This window comes from Saccoglossus kowalevskii, chromosome 18 (assembly GCF_978046115.1).
Source record: "Saccoglossus kowalevskii chromosome 18, keSacKowa6.1, whole genome shotgun sequence".
Lineage (NCBI taxonomy): Eukaryota > Metazoa > Hemichordata > Enteropneusta > Harrimaniidae > Saccoglossus > Saccoglossus kowalevskii.
Genome location: NC_140658.1, coordinates 21,769,375 through 21,797,281, shown reverse-complemented (window position 1 = coordinate 21,797,281; position 27,907 = coordinate 21,769,375). Strand labels below are relative to the sequence as shown.

General features: G+C 37.0%; 2 protein-coding genes across 3 annotated transcripts in view; one reads left to right on the top strand and one right to left on the bottom strand.

The window, feature by feature from the left end:
* Positions 1-6,860: 6,860 nt before the first annotated feature.
* LOC102809350 (tripartite motif-containing protein 2-like) lies at positions 6,861-9,448 on the bottom strand. Its single transcript, XM_006811089.2, has 3 exons — positions 7,992-9,448; positions 7,724-7,797; positions 6,861-7,152 (listed from the first exon to the last, which is right to left on the bottom strand). The coding sequence occupies exons 1-3, from the start codon at positions 9,388-9,390 to the stop codon at positions 7,009-7,011; spliced, it is 1,617 nt and encodes a 538-aa protein (XP_006811152.1). The 5' UTR covers positions 9,391-9,448; the 3' UTR covers positions 6,861-7,008.
* A 2,252-nt stretch (positions 9,449-11,700) lies between these two features.
* The window catches only part of LOC100374450 (uncharacterized), a 64,312-nt gene continuing 48,105 nt past the window's right edge, over positions 11,701-27,907 (top strand). The window contains exons 1-10 of one of the 2 annotated variants that reach the window (XM_085493162.1): positions 11,701-11,882; positions 18,622-18,747; positions 19,338-19,402; positions 20,545-20,607; positions 21,146-21,169; positions 23,437-23,572; positions 23,712-23,921; positions 24,984-25,173; positions 25,368-25,439; positions 25,600-25,620. In XM_085493162.1, the coding sequence (XP_085349288.1) occupies positions 18,728-18,747; positions 19,338-19,402; positions 20,545-20,607; positions 21,146-21,169; positions 23,437-23,572; positions 23,712-23,921; positions 24,984-25,173; positions 25,368-25,439; positions 25,600-25,620 (801 nt within the window). In that variant the 5' untranslated portion in view covers positions 11,701-11,882; positions 18,622-18,727. The remainder of the gene's footprint in view (positions 11,883-18,621; positions 18,748-19,337; positions 19,403-20,544; positions 20,608-21,145; positions 21,170-23,436; positions 23,573-23,711; positions 23,922-24,983; positions 25,174-25,367; positions 25,440-25,599; positions 25,621-27,907) is intronic. The other variant, XM_085493163.1, reaches the window with a different exon arrangement.

Genomic DNA, 27,907 nt, shown 5'->3' with positions numbered 1-27,907 from the left:
CGTGACATTTTATTATCATGATAGATATATTTTCTAAAAACTTTAATGTTAACTTTGATTCGAAATGTTTGATTATTCAACTCTTATTACATGTTGTCTTCTATGATCATTGGTAGCGTTGATTTAATACATCATTGCCTCGTATTTGTTAATATGACGTGTTAGTCGATATTTTTTTCGTGGCCGGGAGAATGTCGGAAATAGATATGGATAGAATTATTGTTTACTATTTTTACTGATATTGTGTATCGTGTTATATTATTATACTGTTATATACATCGTTTGTACCGCCTAAAGCTTGAATGTAACAAAACGGGATACGACCTTGAACACTGTGCTATGAGCGAACATGAGAGGCAACACCACAATATTTGTATTGACCAATCACAGTATTGTATATTTGTATCTAGTTTTCCCGCTCGAATTCAGAATCCCCACGAGGGTATTTAAGCATTCATTGTAATTGTTTCAAGGCTCTTCTATGTTATGTTCACGAATAAACAACTTGTGTTCTACTCTTGAAAGTACTTGTCTTGTCTGATTGCTGGACTGCTGGTATTATAAAGAATATTACGTCCAAAAATACGACTTCCCACATAGTCATTTTACAGTATTTAAATGTAAATTCCTTTAAGATCTTCCCCACCGTGACGAAATCATGGGGCGTGTCACACTACCGGGGTGCGGCACAACTGAATCACCACAGACCACTAAAATCACGTAAAATACGAATTGCCAATATATTACACCGCATTTGCAGTTATATACGGGTGCTTGAAAGCGTGCCTACGTGTACGTTCTTGAGGTCACACAGACGCCAGGCGAGTCAAGTCTGCGTCACAGTTCCTCTTTAAGTAAGCCAAGGACAAATGCTGTTTTGAATAGTGACACCGTTCGTATTTTTAATTACACCGAAATAAAATAAAACAAAACGATAATGTACGAGATATTTAGAATCGAAAAAACTGTTGGTTAGTTAATACAGTCATGTTGATTCAATCGTATCATCCGTTTCGTCAACCGAACGCTAAAATTCGGACCTGTTCGACAGTAGTTTGCATATGGAACACACTGGTTATTTTTTTCTCTGGTCCATGAAACAATCAATCGGGTATTAATAGTGTGTTATTTTAGAATTATTTTTTATTGGGTTCTCTATGATAGATGGTCTAGCATTATCATATATCAAAGTAATGTCACACTTGAGATTGAGCAGCCATACACTTCAAATCAGGGGGGATTGGCACGAGAGGGCGCCATCCGATCTGAATGGAACGTTTCGACGTCAGTCGTCCGTAGCCCATCGTCAAAGCAACAATGTCCCGTTTACGAACAGATGAAATAATTTCAGCAATTTCTTTACAGAATAATCCTCAACAAAACTTAGAAACATTTCATAGACAACTACAGGCTCCAAAATTATTGTCTGTGGCAAAACAATTCAACCGACAACCAGTTTGACGCCACAATTTCTTGCTAGAGCCTGAGTTCTACGCGTGATTTTATTGCGTTCAAAACTGTTCCATTTCAAACTGCGCATGCACACACACTGTGGTTTCTCGAAATGCATACTAATTAGGTAACTTGTCACTGATAAAAGTCACCGAAAACATTTTGAGCAACTTTGAGCAATAGTACTAGAGTGAAATTTAAACGTGCCTCTGCATTCTCCATGAATTTCGTAACTTGCTATGATCATGGTAAAGAGAAAACCTATGCTTACTTTCAACAGTGAGCTGGAGTCTGATCGAAAACGTGTCTCAAAAAATACCTTTACATCATTTTTCCGATTATTTTTTCAGCTCGTAACGATAGAATCAGTCAATTTAGAACTAACATGTATGCTATCGGAAAGCATTTTGGCACAATATTACTGAAAAAACGAGTTTTTCATTGCTCATGAATATTAATTTATGCAAATGAGACGATTATTTCAACCAATCGTGTCATGCAACTCCCCCCCCCCCTGCTTCAAATTGAAGTTGGAAGATATAAAAGGCCAAGAACACCAGCAGAAAAAAAAAAATCTGTAAAAATTGCACTTCATCAGAAATTGAAGATGAAATACATTTTGTTATAGGGTGTGTTTTTTATAATAGTGAAAGAGAAATATATTATACAGAATTCACAAATATACTCCCCACTTTTCAATCAGAAAACAATATCAACTTTTTAACTTTTATTTATTTTATTTTTGTTACTATACTAAATTTTAAAATTTATTAAATAACAGCCTAAAATGTTTTGTTAACTTTCATTATAGTGTAATAAATGGAATTATTATTATTATTATTATTATTATTATTATTATTATTATTATTATTATTATTATTATTATTATGGCAACACATAATAATAATATCTCTTTATTTCGTACTGTGGCCATTGGCCTTATGTACAGATACAAATAAATACATAATACTAGTAAATTAGATTGGATTATGGCAACACATACAGGATGTCGGGTGTATAGAAAACGAAGACCTAAGACACTGGAAAACGAAGACTCTGGAAAACGAAGACCCTAGAAAACGAAGACCCTGGAAAACGAAGACCCTGGAAAACGAAGACCCTGGAATGTTCCTATGACGCAAATGATACACGAATTCGCCCAATTCGGGCATTTACTTTCATTGTGAACTAACTTCCCGTACGAAATTCTTCATAATAAATTAAACTAACTACTTTTAATTGTGAAATTAGCACAATTTTACTGAAAAGAAGAGCTTTTCAATGCTCATGAATATTAATTTGTGCAAATGGGACGGTCAACCAATCGTATCATACACCCCCGGGAAACGCACAGTAAGCTAAATAACAAAATGTCGTGGCGACGTGTAGCACGGTTACTTCAAAATTCTTCTGATAACCTTGCGTGTAAAGAGTGTGTAAGTTGTTTTCCAAACCACCAAAACCGGCGCTGCATTTTTTCACCCAGTTTTCCACAATTTTGTATGCCAACGTTGCAGGCTGTCTGTGGCATACTTCGTCAGCAAGGTGACAAATATTTATGTCGACCATGTTTTAACAAAGTAATGAAACTGTCAACTCTGAAAGAAAATTTCAGAAACACAACTAGACTGATCATTCAAGAGTTGAACTGTTGCACAATTTTCGTGATTTGCCACTCCCTGTCCTCGTTGCAACAAACTCATCTTTTTTCGGCTTATAATGCCTCAATTGCATGGTTTTGGTGACCGATGGGGCTTTTTATCTTGAAAGACTGTGTGATCTGGTCTGCTTGGGTCGCCTGTAAAAAAATCGTTCTACTGTATTTTGATACAAGATATTAGTAGGTGATTGACTGTTTATTTTTGTCACATCTCCCCCTCCTTGTCGTTAAGGGCGCCTATTAAATACACACTGTAAGTGAGTCAATCTGCAAAGGGTTAGTTTGGAGGGGTGACTCGAAACAAACGTTCCTTGGCTGGCGAAGATGAGCGGACCAATGAAGTTCACTATAAGTATTATAAAGCGTAATTCGAAATTGTTGCAACTAATTTCATATTCTTTTATTTGTCGTTAAATAAATGCACTTTTCATAGACGAATTTGTGTCATTTATTTTAAATAATTTGCTGAAAGTGAAACAAATCAGTTGAAAGTGAAACATGGCGTGGTCGCTGGACGAAAGTGTCGATGTTAACAGTCATGTCTGTCAATCAAAAACAACACAGTCCAACAATGTGTTGGGCTGCGAACTAAAGATTGTGGTATTTCAACAACAATGATTAACCTGAATTGCACTAAGAAATGGTTTGAGTTTGTAAAATATCGACCACAATCGAACTTATTTAGATTTTTATCCTAAACACTGAGTGAATACCTATTGAGTCATTTCCTATTCTACCATCTCCCGGTACCACAATAAAGTGATTACGTTCAAACTATAGACAGTATGATGTGCATAAGGCCAGACTTTTATTATCCCCTGTTTCGCGAACCCGCCGAATGAACAGGAGCCAAAAATGAAATAAAAATAAAATTTTATTTCAGCGTAATTTCTCGCGCCCGCCAACTTGTAAGCGCAAAAAATTGCTAAAAAAATATTATTTTTATCTTATTATTTTACCGCCCGCCGCATAGCAAATCCAAGTTGCATTTTCGTGGGGGTATCATGATCAAAGTATCGAAGTCTCACGCAGATGAGAAACAAGGTTATACATGGAATACAATTTTATTTCATTTCTTCTCTCCGATCAATGATCTCACTTACAATTCTTTGAAAATCACACAAATCTAATGGAAAAAAAGAATTAATTTTATTTTTTTTCCGCCCTCCTCAAAAAAATTGCCTTATAAAAACTCGAGAAACAAGGAATAAAAAAAGTATGGCCTAATTAAACGAAAGAACGAAAGATTAAATATTGGCCCTGCCATCTTTGAAACCGGACCTAGCTTCGCGCTCAATTCGTTCTATTGACATTTCCAAATATTCCCCACTGAAAACAAACCAGTTTTACTGGTAGATTAATGGATTTTATTTATCGTAATAAAACAAAAGAATCGGTACTACATGCAGGCGTGGCATCTGCGTGCCCTCAGAACGTACACGCAGATCATCACGCAGACATCAGTGTTATGGCTTCAGCGTGCCCACAAAACTCACCCGCAGATACGCTTTTGAGGTACCCGTACATACCTCGCATATTTATACATGACCACGACGCTCCATGTTGTAACCATAATGTTGTTGTTTCTTTTCATGTTTTGCTGTAACCCGGTATGTTCAACTGTCCATCCACCGCGAGACTTGGACCTGGCAATAAATCTCATTTTTAAATATCGTCTAAAAAATACCGCCCACAGTAAGAGTGACCGCACATGTTGTAGAGGTAGCAACGCACTGATTGTTAGACAACGTGGTGCGGTTAGACCCGAGTGGATCGTGTGGAGATATAAATACCAGGGGCGGATACAAGATTTTTGTATGGGGGGTCCAAACTTTAAAATCACCAGACTAAGTTAATGATTTTTTTATATTATACAAAATCAAATTGAATATTTTTTTCAACGGGGGGTCCGGACCCCAATAAAACCCCCCCCCCCCATATCCGCCACTGAATACGGTAACTGTAACTAGCACGACGAATTTTCTACTAGACATAACGGACAGGTATTCAATAACGAGCATGATTCGTGTGATAAAATTTGGGTTGTCCCGTCATAAAGCTGTTGCGATAATTTTGCACTATACATAGGCGGCGGCACAAAATTTGAAGCGAGATCTGCTCAGCAACCTTGTGTCGAAGGCGCGACCTTACTAGGTGGTCCGGGGCATGCTTCCCCTTGAAAAAATTGAAATCTAGACCCTCTGAAACGTTATTTCCTGCATTATGAGGGGCAAATTTTGCTGACACTAAGCGTTTCAGCTTGATTTTGGAGGGGCGACGCCCCCAACATTTTTTTTGAGGGGGCGACCGCCCCCTGTACCGCCGCCACTGCCATAAATTTTATCTGTGTATCGAAAACCGCGGGTGAAAACATTTATTTTCTGTTAATATACAACCCACTAACCAAGTAACCAAGTAACCAGGATCGGTTTACTCGGCTGTCGCATCACAATTACCGGTCGCCCGTGTCCATCAAGTTTTCTGTCGGACACAAAGTTTTATAACGTCGTCGCTCGGTTGTCCACCTAATTTTTTGAGAAGTAGGTTATATGATGAGCATCTGTAAGTTAATAAATTATCTAGTAATCCTGTTTCGCTTAGTATTTTTATTATAAACAAATGTTTGCCACTTGCTGTTTCGTTTTCGATAGTCTGCCTGCAAATAGTAATAGTAATACAACATTACATGTGAACTCTATGATATGGAAATGTTTTCAGAAGTTTGAAGAAGATGGATATGTTATGCCGCCCTGCAACTAACTATGCGAGTCTGGCAACTATCATAATAACCCAATTGTTTGCAAGGTAAAGTTAACTGTGGTTTCACGTTCTCTGTTAAGCAAATTACATCGTTTTTATTTTGGAATACAACCACAAAGTAAGAAGCCAAAGGCGGATTCAAATATCGCCCGCCAGCAACGATTATGAGAAAATTAAGCTGGTCTAGGGAGTTTCTGTGGATTTAAAGACGAACACCGTTCTAAGACAATTTACTGCAAGTTATGGTGCCCTCTCTGTTAATCGAAACGTGTAGGAATACATACTAGAAATATGCGCAAGGCAAGTTTGTTACTGGTAGTATCCATCTCAAGAGAAGAATGCTAAAAAAGTACGAGAAAGGGTCACCAATTAACTCTAAATTTATAGAAAAATAAAGATGCCACAAGAGGTGAAATTCCTGCAGAGAAAATAATTCAGCAGCTCGATATTTTATACTCATTCCAAATTTGAGAATGAAATGCTGAATGACGGTGATGATTGAGAATGTTGTTGTTGTTGTTGTTGTTGTTGTTTTGGCATATGTTGATCAAAATGAACTTTTTATATTATCTATAAGTATAACTTATTATTCTATGCAAATTTCAAAGCTGTATCATATTAATGGAACTTACTTAAAGCGAGGGAGTCGTCACCTGCGCATGCGTTAGATGGCCCACAGTCCCCCTGGACTGTGGCAACTGTGGGCCAAAAATTTTTTTCAGATTTTTCTTAATAACTAGGGTGAAGGTGTGATCTACCTGCCAAGTTTGAACGAAATCGAGCCAAAAAAATCACAGAAGAAATCATACGTGAAAACACTGGAAATGTACACACACAGGCACACACACACACACACACACACAAAATGACAAAAGTGATTATAAGGGCAATCCTAGCGGAGTGGATCGCCAACAAAACTGATTATAAGGGCAATCCTAGCGAAGCGGATCGCCAATATATTGCATAGCATAATATGATACAAGCTGAATGCATTGGTGGAAATTATTTCATTTTATTTTATTTGGACGTTGATATATTTGTAGGAATTGGATTCTATGTAATAAAAGAACAATACACGTCCAGTATTGGTAGTCTAAGAGTATATAACAAACACAGTTCATTTATGATGCAACTAATCAGTAAAATTCAGATAACTTTATCTGGAATTGTCCATTATATCCATTATAGTGCCACCATTGATTACCACTACTCCACTGCACAAGACACTGTGTAATTTTATAAATTTCAGTAACCCTTCCTTCACGAGGTGGATTACCGTCCTGTGGACAGAAAATACACATTATATTTTAATTTAATATTCTTCCTTAAATCTTGTGTTAATCGTTCGCACTCTACTTACTTTCCTATGAGAAGCTATCACAGATCTCTGTTTATTATTTGCATTGTGCGAACATTAGAGAGGGCATCCGATATTTTTGTTTGGTCAATTAGTGCCCTGCGCTGACATATAGCCGGAATTCAGGGCAACTCTAGATAGGCAAACATTTATTATTTTTATTTGTATTACAATACATTTAACTGGATCACGTAATCATCTTGAAATATTCAAGTTTCAGTGTTATCGGTGCATCGAGCTTATATGAACTCACAAAACTTCAACTTTGGCAGTACTTCCGGTAAACCCCAGTTAAATATTACGAACCTAGCGTGGAAACCAAGTTATAAGACGGGGTGCCAGACTCACATTCAGTACCCCCCCCCCACCCCATGAAATTCAGGTGCGAGATAAGCAAGACATCGTAACTTTTATAGACAGAGAGCGTTCAATTCGTAAATAAAGGCCAGTATGATTCATTCATTCATTATAACTTATCATATAGTGGACCTTACTATGTTTTCCCTGTTCCAATCCTTTCCTCTCGCAACAATTGACCCAACTTTTATTTTCTGTGCCATCTCTTCTTCTGTAATCAGACAGTTAATATGAGAATTAATTTATAGCAGCATCCGACAGCAATGAGGTCAAGGGTTATCACATGATTTACATACACCATAATCGTACATGTAATATATGGTGCGCATGAGTAAGAAATAGGTCAAAGGTTACTTCCCAATATACATGTACACTTATGATAGTGTGAAAACAAACTATTCTTACCGGACATGACGTCAATTATAAAAGGAGATCCGGGTATTTTTTCATCACCAATACTGATTATCAGATTATATTTTGCGACTTGTTGCCCTGGAAACATCACTTTGTAGTTTCCATCACCATCGTTAGTTGTCATTAGGTCACATGTTGTATTGTCGGGTTTCTCTATTTTAGCTTTTACGGTGATGTCATCAGTGTCAGCTACAACACGTTCACCATTTACATCCACTGTTTGTACGTCAACTTGAAATGATTCACCGTCATAGAGTATCTTAGGTATATTTGTTCTAGTTGTTTTAGAAGCATCAGGTCCGATAAGTCCTATGCTGTTTTTCATCTCAAGTACAGTTGATTTTGGGAAAAATCTAAAAATACTAATACATCCCAAATTAATATTGTCAGTGTCAATCAAACCCTCTGCCCTATTCATGGATCTCTTACATTCAGACACGATTTCTCCGGCATCTCCATAATTTACCAACGTTTTAATAAACTTTCTTGCACTGGTAACGCTCTTTTCCGTTATTTCAAGTCGATCAATTTCACATTCTAAATGTTTCTGTAAGGTATCTCGATTCTTTGTCAATATTCCCAGGGCCTTCTCCTCGTCAGTCTTTATTTTCTTGATGATTTCTTCTGCGCGTTTCTTCACTTTCGCGGTTTCTTTCTCGTAGAGATCTTGTATTTCAATCAATCTCTGATTTCCCGATTCCACAGCAAGCTTAATCTCATCTTCTTTCTTCGCTAACTTCTCTAAAACCTCTGACATCTTGGGAGTGAATTCAGCAGCAACATCTTTGACATACCGGTGTTTGTGTCCATTATGATTAACCACGGTACATTCTAAACACGTTGGAACGTCACAGTTATCGCAGTAGAATTTCACTGTGTTTTCACCATGGCCATCAACGTTACAGCGAGTAGATGGTCGAAAACTACTCAGTTTCTCTGGCGTAGTATTTTTTAACTCGTTTAATGACATCACGTTGTGGCGTTTGCAGGCTGCGATCTTGGTGAGAGTCTTTGTACAGGGAGAGCAAAGGTTGGTGGCGCAAGTGATACATCGATTTGAAGCAGTGTTTTCCTCACATCCATCACAAATCACTACGTCAGTCATCCCAGTACATAGATCACGTGATTTTACGAATTCCACCAGTCCGTTAATTAACGAGTTGTTGCGCAATAGTCCCACCCCATCTGATCCTTGGATATCAGCAGCAGTACGACAATATGGACAAACCAACATACCTCTTTTCTCCACTAATTTGATGAGACAATTCTCACAGAATGAATGTAAACACGGCAGTGTTTTGGCATTCTGGTAATAACCGAGACAAAGACCACAAGTTAGGAAATCTTTACCAATCTTGTCCAGGTCACCGGTGTCGGGTTTTGACGCCATGGTTGAAGTTGCAGCCCCTGTAATGCAAAGCAGGATGTAAGTCTCGTTGCGAGTGAGTGTCAATGGAAAGTACAAAGGTCCCCGGCAAAGGTCATGCAACTATAGGGGTCGCCATGACCTTTAAAGTTGTAGTGTCTAGCACATTCATATTGGAGTATCTTGGCCCAAAATCCCAACTTACCCCCACTGGTTATGGCATTCGTGAGTTATACCAACCGAAAGCTGATGTACTGCGCTGTTTATCGACGATGTTATTATTATATCCCATCATGCATTGCTGATCGCACTCAGCTTTGGGTGATCGCTAAACACCATGACAACTAACCTAGTAAGTACGCACAGGGTTAATATATGTGGGCTATATTAGAGCCCGCGTATAGTAACGAGGCCCTGTGTAAGTACAGTCATGTCACGGAGAGCCCTCGTGTTCGATCTCGTTACTCGACAGCGCCCCCACATTGTTCATAAACTCATCTTCAACGTGCCGTGGTTCATAAATAAACAAGCGTGGACTTACTCAAATTGTGCTCAAACGAATTATCCCATGACCGCAGTTGGTTACCGGAGACAGGATATACGGTTGAAATCGCCGTGCAGGACACATCACTCGATGCTATGGTTGTCGTTATACGTGTTAATACTGGCGATTCGCCGAGATATTATAAATCAGATACTTTCATATTCAGATTATTAGTTGTGATTTGAATGCAATCTTTACATTTAAAGGATAAAATTACCTGTAAATGTTGCTACAAACATGTTATAAAACAAACAATACACCGTTGCCCTTAGTTGCAGTATTTTCTTGTTACAAGAAACAGCATGGAGCTAAAAAGAAGTGCTGCAGTTTACTTTTGTTCAGCTCCATGGTAACAAGTGACAAATAGATGAAGAAGTTTGTACGATATAGATAACACACATGACATCAAAGATAGAACTGGACATGTAACACTTAGTATTAACAGATTACAAAGTTCTAAACGGCGATAATTTTACTTCATCGATATATGCAATAATACATAGACCGGTCCTACTCACTTGGTCAAAACATATCGTTCGAGTCGAAATACATCACTTCTAGAAATTCGATACTTCAAATAAATTTGTAGTAGAAACACAACGATTTATTTATTTATTGGTTTATTGATTGATTGATCGATTTATTTATTTATTTATTTATTTATTTATTTATTTATTTATTTATTTATTTATTTATTTATTTATTTATTTATTTATTTATTTATTTATTTATTTATTTATTTATTTATTTATTTATTTATTTATTTATTTATTTAATGATTTATTTATTTATTTATTTATTTATTTATTTATTTATTTATTTATTTATTTATTTATTTATTTATTTATTTATTTGTTAACTCACCTTGGAGCTGATGCGAGACAGAGACTCCCCAGTACATGGGTCATCCAACGCAAATGCCTGGGAGGTGAAATCTTTCCCATCCGATAGGAAAATTCTACCAAATTCTGTCGACTACATCGATCGAAACCCATCACCTTACTTTTGTTAGCACAGTTAGCAATTATTGTATAACCTAATAGTACGCAATTATGTCCTTCGATTACTGGTTAATAAAATGTATCTATGTAAATTTGGTGTGACGTTATATCTTCGATCATCAACGTCGTATTCTAAAGATGGCTGGACTAGCCGAAAGAAGTTTGTGGTTAACCACAAATTTCTACTTTAAATTTTCTCTCTAATCTCCAATTAGCCCGTTACGATCACATGACCTGCTGGGCGCATAAAGTGCTTGTTGACCCTAAGAAAGTGGCAGACTGCTGGAAGAGATTTTGGGGTTTTCAAAAACGATAGGGAGGTATTCGGCGTGGAACTCGCATTCTTTTGAATAAAAGACGTGTATTGACTGGAATTGCGGATACCCTGATGGTCTGCAAAGTGATCTCAGCTCGGTCGGCGAAGTGTGTGAAAAGTTGCCATCAATTGCTTGGAGCGGACACTTAATAACGACGCAGTGTAGTTTTCAAGTGGTCCGCAATATGTACAATATATCAACAATACCTGGAGTGCAATCGACATCGCCTAGCTGGGTGTTGGATTTCAAGGTCCGATTTATGGCGTCTCTATTTGGCGTGCAACGGAAACAATGCAATATAGTAAACGTCACCCGAGGTGCAATGAAAATAAGTAGCCTAGACTCGTTTAAAAGGAATTCATGCCTACACGCTCATTTAACTTCGTGTCAACTCAAAACCTATTGGGTCGTCTGCATTCATGTCTCTGCTAAATCCCAGTATGTTAATAGTCTAGGTGTGTATGTGGTAGATAAAGTTACGGCTATTATTGGGCTCTAGGGTTGCTGCTCTCGCCTGGCTTTCTGCGTTGGACTCTGGTAGCGGCATATCGTGAATTGTCCTGCGTGCGGACTGCTCGGGATTGGTTTGGAAGGCTGCCAGTTTGGGTGTATGTGGTTTTTTTTTCTTTGAAAGAAAAGGGCAGCCACTTATAGGTAGGTATTTTGTGGTTAGTATCGTAGATTTTATCGATAGTTTATACTTTTTAGCGCGTTTACGTGAAAATGATGTCTTATTTTTCTTTCTTTCAATTTTTTAAAAATGATAGAGTTCGAGCGATATTTATTTCGCTTTCGTAGTCGCGTAAACTTTTGGAGCGAAAATGAGCGCACTTTGTTTGCTTTCTTGATTACTAGTAAAATGAGCAGATCTTGTCGTTCTTTCAGTGCAGAATCATATGGTAACTTGTTTGAAAAATGAGCGAATTACCAAGATACTATAGTGGCCAGGCAAAGTAGCGACTTTTGATGTCCCGATCGCAAATGAATTCACCAAATAGTCAGTGTTTTTTTCTAAAAAAAAACAAACAAACTGCACAATCGATAAAATGCAAGATATTTTGTTGAAACTAAAAGGCTAGGTTAAAAAATCTACATCAAATGAACGATTTTAGATTGACACGGAAACACATGGGTTTTATAACTCGAATGAAAGATCCATCGATAGCAAAAGTTCTGATTACAGGTATGAACTGTGCAGTCCTACTGCGTGGTAGAGTGTGTGGAAAAAAGTTATCCATTGATAAAATGCGAAAGAATAGTAGTATTACAAATATTGAACGCTATTTCTTATTTTAAACTTACAACAAATAGTTGAACTATCTAAGCAATATTTCCCAAGTTTCTCAACCTGTGCAATTCTCTCTCAAAGGTCCATTTGCTCAGTTTAGCACCTGATGTTAACGTGCTATTGTCTCTATGGGTATTTCCATAGAAACGCTCTCTTTCGTCCGTGTCCACGTTCTTTCCGGATCCGCTTTTATCATTTTTGAACAGCGTGACTGTGACTACGATTATTGAAACGGTGTAAATTAATGTGTGCTCGTTGCATATGGCTATACTAGTATGCTGATTATTTAGACAGTTATTTCTCTTTTTTTAAATCGTGCTACAGGAATTTGTCAAGTTTAAATCGTTTCTGATTCCAATAGAAATACATACCATGCCACGGAATGAAACAAAATAACCCATATAAGTGCTTTTTTTCGTTTTGTGATAATTTCCAGACAGTACCTTGTTTCTTTTCTCCACTTAATCTCTTCAAACCCGCGTGGTATTCGAACTCCACAAAATTCCAAAAATTGTTGCTCGTCTGAAAAAGTTAATTGTCGGCCACAATGCCGCTATTCATCCGCCATTTTTTTTAAATTAAAAACCTGACGTTATAATACTTTGTTGAACATAATTGTTTTGAGTAAAATATGCATATATTTTCTGGGACCTACAAAGTATAGGCAGCCAAACAAGCATCCCCCGCTTCCGCGTATTCACGAGCAACAAATGAATTAGCGTTCTTGCTACAAATAAGTGAGATCACGAAACCCACATTTCTCGAAGTACGTCACGGTGCCTTTTGATTAAAATAAATGTACGTACAGTTTTCGAACCAATAGCTACCCCCCCCCCTTTTTATTTTTTTTGACGTTGTTCTAAAACTAGATTCATTATCATACTCGGCATTCAAACTCTTATGTCAAGATTTCCTATTCATAGTATGTCCTACTGAGGTTGAAAAACTATTTATTACTGTCGGAATACTAATTATTTCGGGTGATTTCCATCTCATGAATATTCACGCCGCCGTTCAATTCGGGTAATAAGTAGATACGTGAACAAAAACTAGAATAGTGTCTGAATCGCTAACGGTTATAACATTGAAGTAGTTATACAAGGGTTTTGTTTGGACAGTAAACTTTTTGGGGCATTCATAACACATCACTCAACATCCAATTACGTGGAGGCTTTGGTCGACCCATATATACATGATTGGTGTACATCGCCGCCTACTACATCTGATAAAACTACATACAAATCGAGTTCGATTTAGCAACCAATCAGAAATCGTGTTCTAGTAACGTGCACTCCAAGTGGTTGACAAATTCCGCCACAGAGAACACCTGAGCGCAATTTGCATAGCTATTTGTTCAAATGTGTTTTTTTTTTCAACGGCCGACCGAAATTAAAATCCACCAAAAACTCGGATTGTAATATCACTAAGTATACAACACCCTTAATTGGCCACAGGATCGTTTCGGGGTAAAATTCGGTATTTCCTTGGTCCAGTCGTAATTCGACTTCAGGTCTTCGTAGGAACGCGCCTGTCCCTCCCAACCAATATGCAAATCAGCTACTGACATCAACGTGTGTCAAATAGGTTTCGCTGCCTCTGATATTTCAACTTCAAGAATACAAAATAAAACATTCTCGCTATTATATGAGATGTTTGCAAATGTTTACACCAATGTATTGTTGTCGTTCGACCACCAAGAACGTTGGATCGGATTATCGCCAGTTTAGTCAGTCTAGTAAAGTAATGGCCGTGTTATGAGGGTATCATGTGACCAACCGTGTAACGGACAGCGCCATCTATTGATACCCAATTGGCCGTGAAGGCGGCCATTAACGTATGCATTTCCACACAAGGTAGACTATAGCTTTCACAGCTTCTTGGGAGTTTATCAATAAATGACTGTTTTTATGTTTTATTTATTTTATTTTTTTACTAAAAATGACTTCAAACTAACAAGCCTTGAATGTTACCGGACCACAGAAGGTTTAGAAAGTTAAAATTGATCGCGGACTAACACATCCACGGTGATTAGGCTACGGGGTCAAAGATGTTCATTCAACCATAGACAATATAATATGAAGACAATTCTATTTATTAGCAATGGTGGTCAATTTAAAGCGTATAAATAAATATATCAACATCGTAAAAATAGTACTTTTCCGAATAATAATTCTTAAAATGGTTTTTTTTCAGTATTTTGTTTGATATTAATAAATTTGATTTGGGGTTTTGTTGGATATCATTTATCGTGTACTGTACACAGCGCAGTGATATGATATGTTACATTATGTGATTCTCTTCAGATCATAAAAAGTGGAAATGCAACTTTAATACCCAGAATACACATAGGAGTTGTTGATTTACCTAAGCCAAATGCGCATGCGTTTAACATTAATGATACGTACTATTTAATCAAGTTGCATTGGTTTATTTTTTACAATAAATTATAATCCACCGTGTCAATTACTAATCATAACAGTATCCACCTATTGCGTTATCGAACAAAAAGTAGACGGCATACTGAACATTGACAAATTCTAAATTAATATACCTGTGGAACTTTAAAGCGCGGTGGTCGTCGTGCAGCGCGTGTTCAAATTCATGTAAATAAACAATGTATTTTACACGCGTTGTATACGTCGCTATGAGTCCCATATCGAACAGGACGCGGCGCGACGACCACCGCACTTTGAAGCATAGTGGTGATTACATTTTTGTCACGAATGCAAAATCGACATTACGACCACACATTTCTTACATGTTTCTTTACAATCCCTAGATTCAGTCACGTGATAAACCCCAGTGTCTCTATTCACAAATCGAGTATTTCCCAACAGTATATCATGTGACCTAGTCTGTGTTTCGTCGGATTAGCGTGCAACTTGAAACTACCAATTTCTTACCACAAAAAGAATGTTAATGCACGAAAACAAAACGTTTAGGAAATGTGTCTGGGGGAGAACTGTGAGGTTGCGTCGGACCTCGCCGAGGTCGGCACGGTTTTGTGGCAACCATTGCACAATATATCCATCTGATTTTTATCCCCAGACACAATTGTCTGGAAAAGTCTCAAACGAGCCAATAAGGTCAAGAGGTCGCAGAAGTTAATATACTAAAGTAGACAGAAAGAAAAACTGGTGAAATTTGTCGTTTTAATATGTGTAAAACATTGAAGCAGCTTGTCAGTCTTGTGATCACCGCATTCCAATATATGGAACACGGTGACCTCATAGGACAGGAAACGTTCCCCAAAGATTGTATATTTTCACAGGAATACTCGCTCCCGGGTGTTAGTGTTGATATTATTACAATCTCACTCAGCCAAATAACTTAGCCCGGAGATTAACGGATATGTTTTGTTTTAATTAAAGCATTGCATTGTGGGTGCCGGAATTAATAAAGCCTGTTTTAATATAGTGAGCTGAACGTAAAAACGTTGTTCACAAGAATTTCTTTGTACAGTGGTTCTGCAGCTAATAATTGAATTTATTTCAATTGGTTTTATCTTCGTTCTAACATTAGTCGTATAATTTTAGTTTCTAAGTTAATAGGTCAAGTGACTGTGGTCGCTATTGTTAGCGGATAAAGAGAAGTGATGTTAGTTTCTAAGTTAAGGAGCCCTCTGTTGAAGTCAAATCTTCTGTTACTCAGTAACTAAGTAAAAATGTTTGTATTTCAAGAGTTCATAAGTTTTATCATATAGGGGAAATTATGCAAAACAGATGGAATTTCGCATAAAATCGGAAATTAGCACACTGAATGCAAATGTATACATTTATCCAAAGCTTGGTAAATACGGATGAATATCTTTCATAACATAGACTGTTGTCTAAACTGGTGAATCAAAACTTGTTCAACTTTGTGCGTTCATATACGTTGTGGGTTTTTTTTTCTAATTACTATATTTGCATTCCTCCGCTTATGTAAATGTGAACAAGCTAGCCATTCAAGTATGAGATGCTGCCACAGGCAAATTTAACAGCTCAAATTTATTTCACTCCATCTAAGTATTTTTCTGTCCGTGTGTACACTCCAATATGTATACACTGTCTTACCTGTACAGTAACTGACAGAGGGCGATTGAATTAAACAACTGAATATTAACTTTTCTCTGGCTTACAACGCTAGACGGAATTCTCACGTAGTATATGTGTGCACACCAGATTGAATTAAAATATATATATATACATTTCCGAATACAACGTCATACAATATACAATCGTGGAAATTGTTATTTCTAGGTAATCCATCACCGCGAGGATATCAAGTTCCCACAGTTTAGTCAAGTTCGACCGAGACATCAACATACCTTATGGTCAAGTACGGCATGACCACACAAATTGGGTGTTATCAAAACACATATCTTCAAGTGGGCTGGCAATAATTCGGGATGTTTTTTCTAGCATAGTTATAAGAGCATTTTAAACCACATCGCAATGTCAGGGGCATTCATCGTTACAGTCTCACCAATAGTACGACATACTTAACGAATCGACTTAAAATATGCTTAATTATAAGATGACATGTCGGTGCTAGTACACAGTCGATGACTCTTGGTTTAGCTGTAACATACCCATTACTGTTTCTATTCTTGATACACGTACTTATAAATGTTTATATTGGCTGAAACAAAATTTAGCCGCACTTGACAATGTTGATTTTGAAACCTAATCACTTTCGTTTTACGTCAAATATCGAACGTTTCTTTAGATGCTGTAAATCGCTGTCATGATTTTAACAAATACGAATTTTTTCTGCACAGCGCTTATGATTTTATAAGTTTTCTAACTATGTCTAATCAAAATGGCGCCGAAAATGTCCCATGTCGAGTCTTGACTTAGCCTTCTTATACAATTCACATCAATTGCTGCAAAGTATATATTTTTAAGTTGTGCGTGAATCGTCCACTGCTGAGTTCGGGAATATCTTTTCATTTGCATATGGCTATTCGTGTCAATGACGTCACACGCGCTGAAGTTTCTCCCAAGTTCACTAATACTACTAGTATTCTGAAACAACATAGGTGGTCGAATCTCCCATTTATGGTTGATCAAGTTTAGGTCTACAATGTTCATGGACTTCGATTTTGCAAACACAGAATGTTTTGATGAAATACTTTAGACACCAACAAGATTAAGAGTCACCAATCTTTTTTTCGAGTGTCGTGATTTTGCCAATCTTATTACTTTCTTTAAAATGGTCGCAATTTGTGGTGGCGGTGATAATATATTAATGCGATAACCATATTGTGTTCTTCGTGCTCGAGTCTATTTTATTCAAATAGTAAATTAATTATCTGTCAAGAAATTTTCTCATAGTTTTGTATGGAGTTTCCGAAGAGCACCATTCTTGTAATATTATGCTAAGCTCGGCCCTCCTTTATATAGGTGCTTGTTACTTAGGAGGCTACCGAGTTTTGAAAAATAAACTAACTAAACATATATTAAGTATCCTAGTGTGTGTAAGACACACCCTACCTCACCCCGACACAGTGGGAAACATTCTCATTATATTTAGGATGAAGAAAGGACCCTTCTAAGAAATAAAGTTCAACTCGAGATAGCATTTCGAGCCGACAGTCATGATATAACAATAAACCCAATGCCCGACACCGATTTCTAGGAAGTTTGATATACACCGTGTATATCCAAGGGCGCGTGTCTGTCTTGGGGTTCATTTCTTAGTACTGTTATTTTGGCCAGATTGTCACGTGATCTATTGTAGTTTAAAAATACTTTCACATGTTTAAGTCTATTTCGGCCCGGGATGTTTATTTGCTCACACACTTAGAAATTATGATTATACTCGAGTGTTACTGTACACAGGCAACCTGATTGTATTCTTGTATATATACCGCGCATTTCTCCAGCACTCCGAAACGCAGATAGATTCGACCGTTTTAAGCACTGGTGTTTGGACAGTCACGCATAATTTCAATCTCCGATTTCGGCTGGCTCCTTGCACGTTCCGCCTGTTGGCTGTAAAACTCTACAGTGTGTTTACAGTAAAACAGTATATCGAACCGTCAACAAAGAACCTCTCATAAACTTAGAAACATGACACTTTTAAAATGTTTTTTTTTTTTTACTTGTGATTCACTTGCAGGCTGGTGCAGTGTTTCGTGGGCTCAGTTTACCGTTGGGAATACGACTATAGCTGACAGTGTTGTCCAAAAACAAGTGTTTGCTATTAAAGTAACTTTGTATCAGCTATGAGGTCGCGAGAGTCGAGGTAAGACGCGACTAATTCTTTCAGAAAAGTTATCAGTTCTTCTGTGAGTGGATGAATGTGGTTTATTTTTTATGGTGTTTTAACGGTATTTTCAAGTTTAGCCAACTTTAGCCCGCCCTTTTAAAAGAATCCATATTTGTAGAATATTCTGCCGATGTAACGAGGACTCGTATGATTTATTAATATATATATATATATATTGATGTACAATACTTTTTTAAACTTAACCTTTATTTAGTGCTCAGGTCACGTGCAAGTCACGTGAGTATCGTCGACAAAAAATCAACGGAATACATCATCATTATTTTCTACATTTAATAATACACACTACTAACCGGTGGTGATATAAACAGTTGTTATGCTCCTAACCGGAAGTATTTGTTATCGCAATGCAGTTTGGGTACTTTGATATATTTAAGTGCAATATTTAATATTTCCCTTCGGTGTTAATATTTTGTGAAATACCATCGCACACTCCAATTTTCAGTTCTCCTGGTTCGATTAAATTCAGTAATCCCACAAATAATAGTGTCGGTTTTGTCAGATTACTTCTCGGTGGGATTATGTAAATTATATTGATTCACTTCCAGGTTTACAATGGAGTTGTCATTTACGATATGTGTGTCACTGTTACTTTGCTTGCAAGTAAACTCACGTAAGTCTTTATTTTAATATACCAGTTATTTATGTATAAACCGTGGTAACACGCAATCATGTTTAAAGCGCAACAATTGTCACACAGTGCTTTTTGATTCCCGCCTCAAGTGTCATGGCGCAACAAGTGGCGCTATAGTCGTCACGCAGCGCCACAGTCGTCACGCAGCGCCACAGTCGTCACGCAGCGCCACAGTCGTCACGAAGCGCCACAGTCGTCACGCAGCGCCACAGTCGTCACGCAGCGCCACAGTCGTCACGCAGCGCCACAGTCGTCACGCAGCGCCACAGTCGTCACGAAGCGCCATAGTCGTCACGTAGAGCCACATGGGTGGGCTTCCACTTTAAAGAGAAATATCAATTCGAGAAAATAATACGCACGCGTCATATATTTACATGTGCGTACAAATAGTTCGAAACGCATGCGTACTGGAGTTTTCATTATTGCATCAAACGAATACTACAATTTTTGACACACCTCTAAAAAACACTTTTTAACCATAGCACAATTACTATGCCCCGAAAGCTTTCCACAATGTCTTAAGTATAACAACACATGATTTTGTGTGTGTTTTTTTAAATCGTTGTCGATTTATTTTGTGAAACGTAGCTGTGGTTGATTTTCTCACACGCCTCACATCATCCATGCTGAATATACGTACAGGAATTCGAGATCGAATTGCAACGATGTTTGTTTGTTTGTTTACTCGCCACCAGTACTACGCATTGATTACAAGGGGCACTTTGTAAGTCTGGCCGAAGGCGGTCCTGAACTTGAACTTCAATGAATTCTCTCTAAACAAACAGACTCTAGATGCAAATTAATTGCAGCCGGTGGTGTGCAATTGTTCTGTCATATCATCAGGTCACTTGTCGGTTGACTGTCACCGCTGAGGGCGGTTATTACAGAAAGAGCAGTGTCGTGTCTGATCGTGAGCTGGCGCTAAAATACTGCAAGGTTTTGCTCTACAGTGCAATACATTGGAATACATTTTGTTTCTTTCGTTTTTTTGTCTTTGCGCAGCAGCAGCAACAACTGCTATTTTAATGACCTCCGTCGACAAATACGAATAAATAGTAAACAGATAATATTAAGATTGTGTTTACGTTTTTTTTAATTTGATACGTTTTTGTCTTTTACAGAGTTTGACAATGATATTGATAGAATCTGTCCTGATGTTAGGATCGGAAGAGACGATCTCCCAGGTATTTATATATGGTTATAATGGTTCTAGCAATTAAGCTCAGTTTCTTTCAAGTGTAGCTGATCTAAACATATCGCATAGATTCACGGTCAAATTGTTTTTCACGGCTTATATAGCATAGCATTGGACATTACTCAGGCAACATCATATAGATATGCCCATGTGAGGAGATTTCGTCATCGAAAAGTCAAAACACTCAAACACGAAATGCATCGCCATTGAGCAAGGATTATTTTATGGGTGGTTATCTAGCCAATCAAAACTACTGCCGCCAACGACAATGCTTTACCCCAACTGCGCCATTTCTTCGTCGTTGGAGGGCGCACTATACACACTCACTGATATCAAACTGGCCTTCAACTTCTTCAAAGTTTTGTTTTATTCTTTATTTTTTTTTTTTTTTCTCTAATGTGTTTGAGTGTGTGCGCGTTTGCAAACGTAACCATTAGTCTTGATAGCTCAACCATACCTCCAGAGGGCGTTGTGATGTTTTCATGTCAGGGGCCAATTTCAAACATACTTATTAATTTCTGTTCCAGAAGGTGAAAGTGATGACCGAGGTGGTAAGGATTCATAGATATTTTCCAACTAAAAAAAAACATACTAATATTAAAATAGAATCCAAATTAATAATCAAAACTAGAGGGCTCGCCATTGTGTTTTACATTGCCGTACTAAAAATTGTGTTATTTTTAATATTGTATGTTTACTGTGTCGTAACGTGCCGGGTACCACTCACATCCAATTGCGTAGTCGCAAACTGAAATACAGATTAGAATTAATTAGGACCAATGCGAAACAGCCACGTCACATTAATAGATCGTAACGCAAGAACGGCATACAGTTTTGCGCATGCTCGGTTGAGTGAGAGTGTTATCCCAGCTGATACGTGTATATTGTCGCCATTAGCACTGCATACGCAATGTAGAAATAGTTAGTTATAATATGCACTATATTCTATATGGGGTTATTGGTACAAGTATGAACGTCATGACTAGCAAAATATGATTGGTTGGAATAGGCCACGTGAGATTGCAATGAATCTTGGGAGATTTATGCAAATGTTTCTACACGTGCATGCGCGTTCCAATATTCCTAATCATATACTTTTACCAACAACGCAGTATCGTTAATGTTCTTAGCTAGATAACAGCGTGCTTCCAGAAACCCAGAATATCGTTTCAGAACAGCCATCATTTTCATATTTACATACTTAATATTCACTCAGCATCAAGAAACTAAAATAGAAGCCTACTCCTCAATGACTACACTGGATTTATCCACTCTACTGAATGGCGCCTGTTTTTCAGTGTGCGTACGCTTTTACCTCAATGCGGAAATATAATGCCATTTCTCAATGATATAAGAAGAGAAAATAAACATATACCAAATCTGACAGAGTATCTGTCGTTATGTTAAATTATTTCAAAAATCTGGATTTTAAAAAGTGATAAAAAAAATGCTATTACGAACTATAAAATTGCTCTATTTTATCATAATACTGTACTGTAACAATCCTGTTTACTGTTACAACGGCTCAATTAGTGTTCATATTAACCAATGAACATTCACTGACATGTGATTCTAAAAAAATATGAGTAGGCTTCTACCGCGAATCAAAATAGGGCAGTCATTATAAACATCGTCTCCCGGTCGACGTAGGGAGTCTTCGTTCTACGCGAGACACCATGAAGTTGTCAACTCGCTGGGTTTCTGGAATACACTCTGACAAAATCTATTTGCACAATCCCAATCCCATTCTTACCTTTCAGCAGTTCTTTTTAAACTAAATAAAATAATTTAAATCTTTGAATAAAATATATCTAAATAAGAATTATATATACAGCGTAAGTAGTAATTGTTATCTTCTTATAACAGGTTTCCATGGTTACGTGTATCTTGTTCATTCAAAGTGTCACTTTTCAAGTATTGGCACAAATCACAAGATTATAATAATGATTATAATAATAACGTAATAATCACCCTTGTAATTTTTTATGGCATCTCTAGTTATTTTATATAAACAAATTAATTTCTCTGATAAGCAAATCGATTACTCTGCTAAATCTCAAGTTTAGAAGCGACCGTGTGCTGTATGTGTCCGCTTGACTTCGGCTTTAAACGGAGTATAACGCCCCCATACTATTTCAGTTGACATTACCTATTGCGTCATTGTAGTGTTCGGTCAACATCTCCGTGTTCGTAAAGTTTGTGCAGGTGACAGTGCCTGAATGTGGATCCTATGTCTTTTCATTTGAGGATTGTGTGAAGTTTTATTCTTCGTTTATTTTCAAAATTTTGACAAGCAGTCTGCGCGAATATGCTTAAATGTTGGATACACTACAAAACAGATTCGTCAAGAAATTGAAATTGGGATCTCTGCGTATGTCCAAGAACATGTTTTAACTATAATATTGTGGCTCAACAAAGTCCACACAATTAAAGCGATCCATTCATTTTGGTTAAGCGCCCTCTGTGTTTGTGTATTACTCTTCTGGAATTCTCACCTCCAATAATTATGTCCCGTCGACTCACGACTATTTCTCGCACACGTTCTAGAAAATGCAGAGCCTAGAGTTACTTACAAATGTTACCTTGCATCGATTTGCTCACTTTTATTTGTCCTAAGATCATTCTCTTCGAACTTTCAACGACAACAAACGAAAAACCCACACAACATGTAACTTAATTTCTTTACACCCGGAAGAAACTAATACTGGTGTCCTGGAACAAACAAATATAAACTTTAGTGGTATATTCCATTTTTATAACTTTTCAAACTTTCGATGATTTCTATAACTTATATCTGTACCTTATATTTTGTTCTAAGGTTTTGATCTGATCAGTAAATTCAATTTGGGTGTGAAGAGTGAAATTGCTGAGGGAGTTAGTCGTGTCGAAGGCTCAACGCCTTTACAGACAGCATTCAAAATGGGGAAATCGTCGCGATTGGTCGTGCCTGCCAGGTTAGTGAGTTTGATAGTGAATTAATGAGTGAAATTTTAAGCATCTGAATTTGTGAGTGTTTGAGTGTCTCGATTGGTGTTTAAATAAATTAATGACAAACATAAATACATGTTTACTCTACCTTATTTATTTCTACAGTACAATATACCCGGCTGGATTGCCAGACGAATATTCGTTTGTCGCTACTTACCGTATGTTAGGCGCTACGGTGTATGATGACTGGTATCTGTGGCAAATTACGGACCGTTCACTTAGAAATCAGGCAGCGGTGCGGTTGAATGGACAAGAACAATTCCTGGAATTCTCTTACGTTGACAGAAACGGTATCGAACAGTCCGTCAAGTTCAGGTAGGGTGACAAAATACATACGTTTACGTCGTCGCCTGCGCATGCGTCAGATGGCGATAGCGTGTCATTGTTTACAAACAAGCGTCTACCCATGAGCCTTTGAGTTTTTTAGCGTGTTTTGTTATCGTCGCTTGGGACTCAATTCCCGCGCGTGCGCAGGTGACGACCCTCCCGCTTTAACAGTCCATCAAGTTCGGATAGGCGTCACAATACATACAACTTACTTTAAAGCGCGGTGGTCGTCGCGCAGCACGTGTTCGAATTTCATGTAAATAAATAATATATTTTACACGCGTTGTATACGTCGCTATGAGTCCCATATCGAACAGGACGCGGCGCGACGACTACCGCCCTTTAACAGAAAGGTGTCGCGTACAGTTTATCAAGTTCAGTTACGGATGACACAATACAAGCGTCTCTTACGTTGGCAGAAACTTTATCGAACAGTCTCAAGTTCAGATGGCGGGCGCGATACATACAATACTAGTATACATATACTTGGTATAAATTATTATACATATACATATTATTATACATATTATTATTATTATTATACATATACTTGGTATAAATTATGCCATATTTATAGATTTACGCAATATGTACATGTTGCATATGTGAAAACATATGTGAAAACAATTAGCATATATGAAAACAATTAGCATACAATTAGCATAAACAATTAAACAATATGTGAAAGCATATGTGAAAACAATTAGCCAACATTTGTAAACTGGCATTTGCATACTGTTCTTTTAAGAATCAAATTGTTTTTACATTTTTTTTTTTGCTTTAAAAATGATTATTTCAGGACCTCATCAGAAATTATAAACGTTTGTGAAACTAACAGATTCGTTTGAGAATATAATACAAAACTATAACACTGTGTACAGCGAGTCTATTAGTGGAATCTGTGGTTGGAAAGTTCAGTGGCCATATCCTTATTTATTTTCTAGATGGTTTCATTTTAATAATCCTATACTATAGATTATAAAGGTGTTTTCTTTTCAGCGTTTTTCAGAACACGTTTTTTTTTATGTGTGTGTTTTTTATTACTTCTAGAAACGTAGACCAACTATTCGATCGTAAATATCACAAGATACTTCTCAGTGTACGAAGAGACCGTGTTTCTTTGTTTATTGACTGCGAGCTGACATCTACAGTTGGCATCGGCGAGAAAGCCCCTGTGGTGGTCAGATCAGACACAGTAACGGCACTCGGGAGGCGATACACTGACGACCAGTCTGTTACGGTAATAGTACCCTGTATATGTATTGTGTCAACTAAGCATCCCTCGAAAATTTATTTATTTATTTTTTATTTTTTTTATTTTATTTTATTTATTTATTTATTTATTTATTTATTTATTTATTTATTTATTTATTTATTTATTTATTTATTGATTTATTTATTTATTTATTTATTTATTTATTTATTTATTTATAGTTTGAGTTACAGTGGATAATACTGCATTGTGACCCTTCCATTGCTGCCAGAGACACCTGTGAAGAACTTCCGGTAAGCGCCCTCTGTGTACTGCAGGAATAATCTGAATTTCTATTTAATACATGTATATAGAAAAAATAACTCTTACAAAGAAATGTGGGTCATAATATATTTTTTGCTGTGTACATTGACTAACTGTTGTTTTTTGTGTGTTTTTTTCCATTTACTCCAGGCTATGACTGACGAATCAGGGGTAATTATAATTTTTTTTATTATTTCACTTTCATACAAAATATAGTTAATTATTTTATTCAAATTATCTACATCACTTGTATCTACATCACATTGTTTTCTCATATTGAAAACAAATTTTGGTAATCCATGTTTGAGAATATATATCAATTCAAATTAGAGAATTTTTAATTTTATCATAAATTTGTTTGTGTGATACATCTCATTATACAAGGAACATTGCTGTGTATTAAATCTATATATGTTCATTCATTTAAATGCACATTTAACCCCAGCCTTCAAAAACCTCAGACTACTATAGATATATATGTTGTAGTCTGAGCTAAAAACATAATACAAGAATTCGCGATTACATAAGCGCTTTAACCAGCGAATAAAAGCGAATAGAAGCGCCCTCTATAGTGAATAATCATGAGTTCACCACAGGCGGCGCTCATCGGCGTTGAGACACCGCCAACTTGACAATTGATGTATGCGCACGCTATATACCTCACGAATAGAACCTCACAGATACGACCTCACGAATAGGACTCAGGAAGTGACGTATTGATTGTTCAATGGCGTTGTGGCACATTATAATTTAACGTTGCCGGGCCCATTAGTATCAATATATTTGGTATTTCGTAAATAGAAACTGAGCTCGCGACGTGGACTCGGGTCGCACACAGTCGGACAGAGCAAGGGAGCAAGGGAGTGTTTGGTTATTGAATGACCCTTGGTTTGCGGTGCTACTATTCGATGACTCGCGATGTAACGGTCGGTACTGTGACTGATTCAAACGCCGTGTGCCGTTATATTCCTGGGCACAGAATGTGTTTTGAGGCCTTCGAGTTCCAGTTCATAATCTTCAACTTACCGGCAGTGATGTTTTCAACAATTAGATTTTTCGGTACTTTGTAGAAGTTGGTCATGGAGAGCGACACGTTTACTTTTGAGTCCTGTAGGTCCTAGCGAAGTACTCTGATGACAACAAACAATGATGCTCGCAAGATAATTCTAAAATAAAACAGCGTTTGCTTATAATTATAAATGTGTGGGTTGAATAGAACTGCGGTGCTATCTAAATTTAGCTTTGAAAAACAGATTTCCAAATAATCTGGGTGACAGGAAACTCTCAATCTATTACATAAAATATACATGATTCGTCTTCATAGACTAAAAAATATTTGACCCATTATTTGAATTGACCATCAGCACTAAGTTTCATGTTTTAATGCTGTAATGGAATTATTTACGTTCAACAAACTTATATAGAACTCACGGTTTCACGTTTTGTCACAGTCCGTGCTATTACAGAGAATGGCATTTTCCAGTACACTAATAACGCTTTATAAATTCTCTCAGAGTGCAAATTTTATTTCAAATGACAGCAGTGTGATGATACCATTCAAGCGAATGTTTTATTTGCAAAATCAATGTCGAAATATGTAAGATGGTATGTTTTAATAGGTGTTCTAAACTCCACTTCTTATTTATATTAGAAAAGGTCTTAAAACTCAGGCTCCATTTTGGGTAAATTGTACTAAAATGGATATTCAAATTTCGACATTTTGATGAAGATGTGTTGTCATAATAAGACATAGTTCTACATTACACTGAAAAGAGGGCTTAAACAGTTAGAAATGAGAACTCCGTAGCGCAGAATGTACCTATACCTCTCCAACACAAGGAGCTTCAACTTGGCAGTGAACCCCTTCCATTCACGGTGAATCGTCATTTAAGGATGTAACCCTGCATATTGTCCGTCTTTCTGTTGTCTAATAAGTATATTAAATGAGATTGGGTAATGCCAAAGAAATATTATTTTCTATTGCTATTTTGACAAATTATTATACTCAGTTTAGGTGATGAATTCCACGTCTTTGTTTCACTCATTTAATGAAATATACATTGCACTTACTACTAAATCAGAAAATACAACAACAGCTACATACAAATTAAAACAATATAGAGTACTGAGGCCTTTCATAGAAATGTAGATGTTTTAAGAATTATCATATTTCTACCGTTAAATGCGATTTCAACTTGTTCATTAGTACGGCTGCCAGTGAATGCAATTCATATTCACATAACTGACTTGCAGTTGATTGCCGAATGCACTGTGAATCAAAACACATTTAAAAGATGCGTAAACTAACCACTGAGCTTAATGTTTCATTTCGCCACGGTTTTGAGAATATGGGCTACTGGCAATAAGCCCCTGCAAAATTCGCCGATTGGCTTTAATACTAACCTCGGAGTATGCAATGTTATTTTTCTTTTAAGGGGCAGTTACACGTGATTCTTTG

What these genes read in the sequence shown, in the direction of transcription:
- LOC102809350 (XM_006811089.2), bottom strand. Translation starts at nt 9,390, where the DNA reads ATGGCGTCAAAACCCGACACCGGTGACCTGGACAAGATTGGTAAAGAT. An exon ending in TATAATTGACGTCATGTCCG is followed by an intron (nt 7,798 to 7,991) that starts GTAAGAATAGTT and finishes GTCTGATTACAG; the next exon opens with AAGAAGAGATGGCACAGAAA. An exon ending in ATTGGAACAGGGAAAACATA is followed by an intron (nt 7,153 to 7,723) that starts GTAAGGTCCACT and finishes TTCTGTCCACAG; the next exon opens with GACGGTAATCCACCTCGTGA.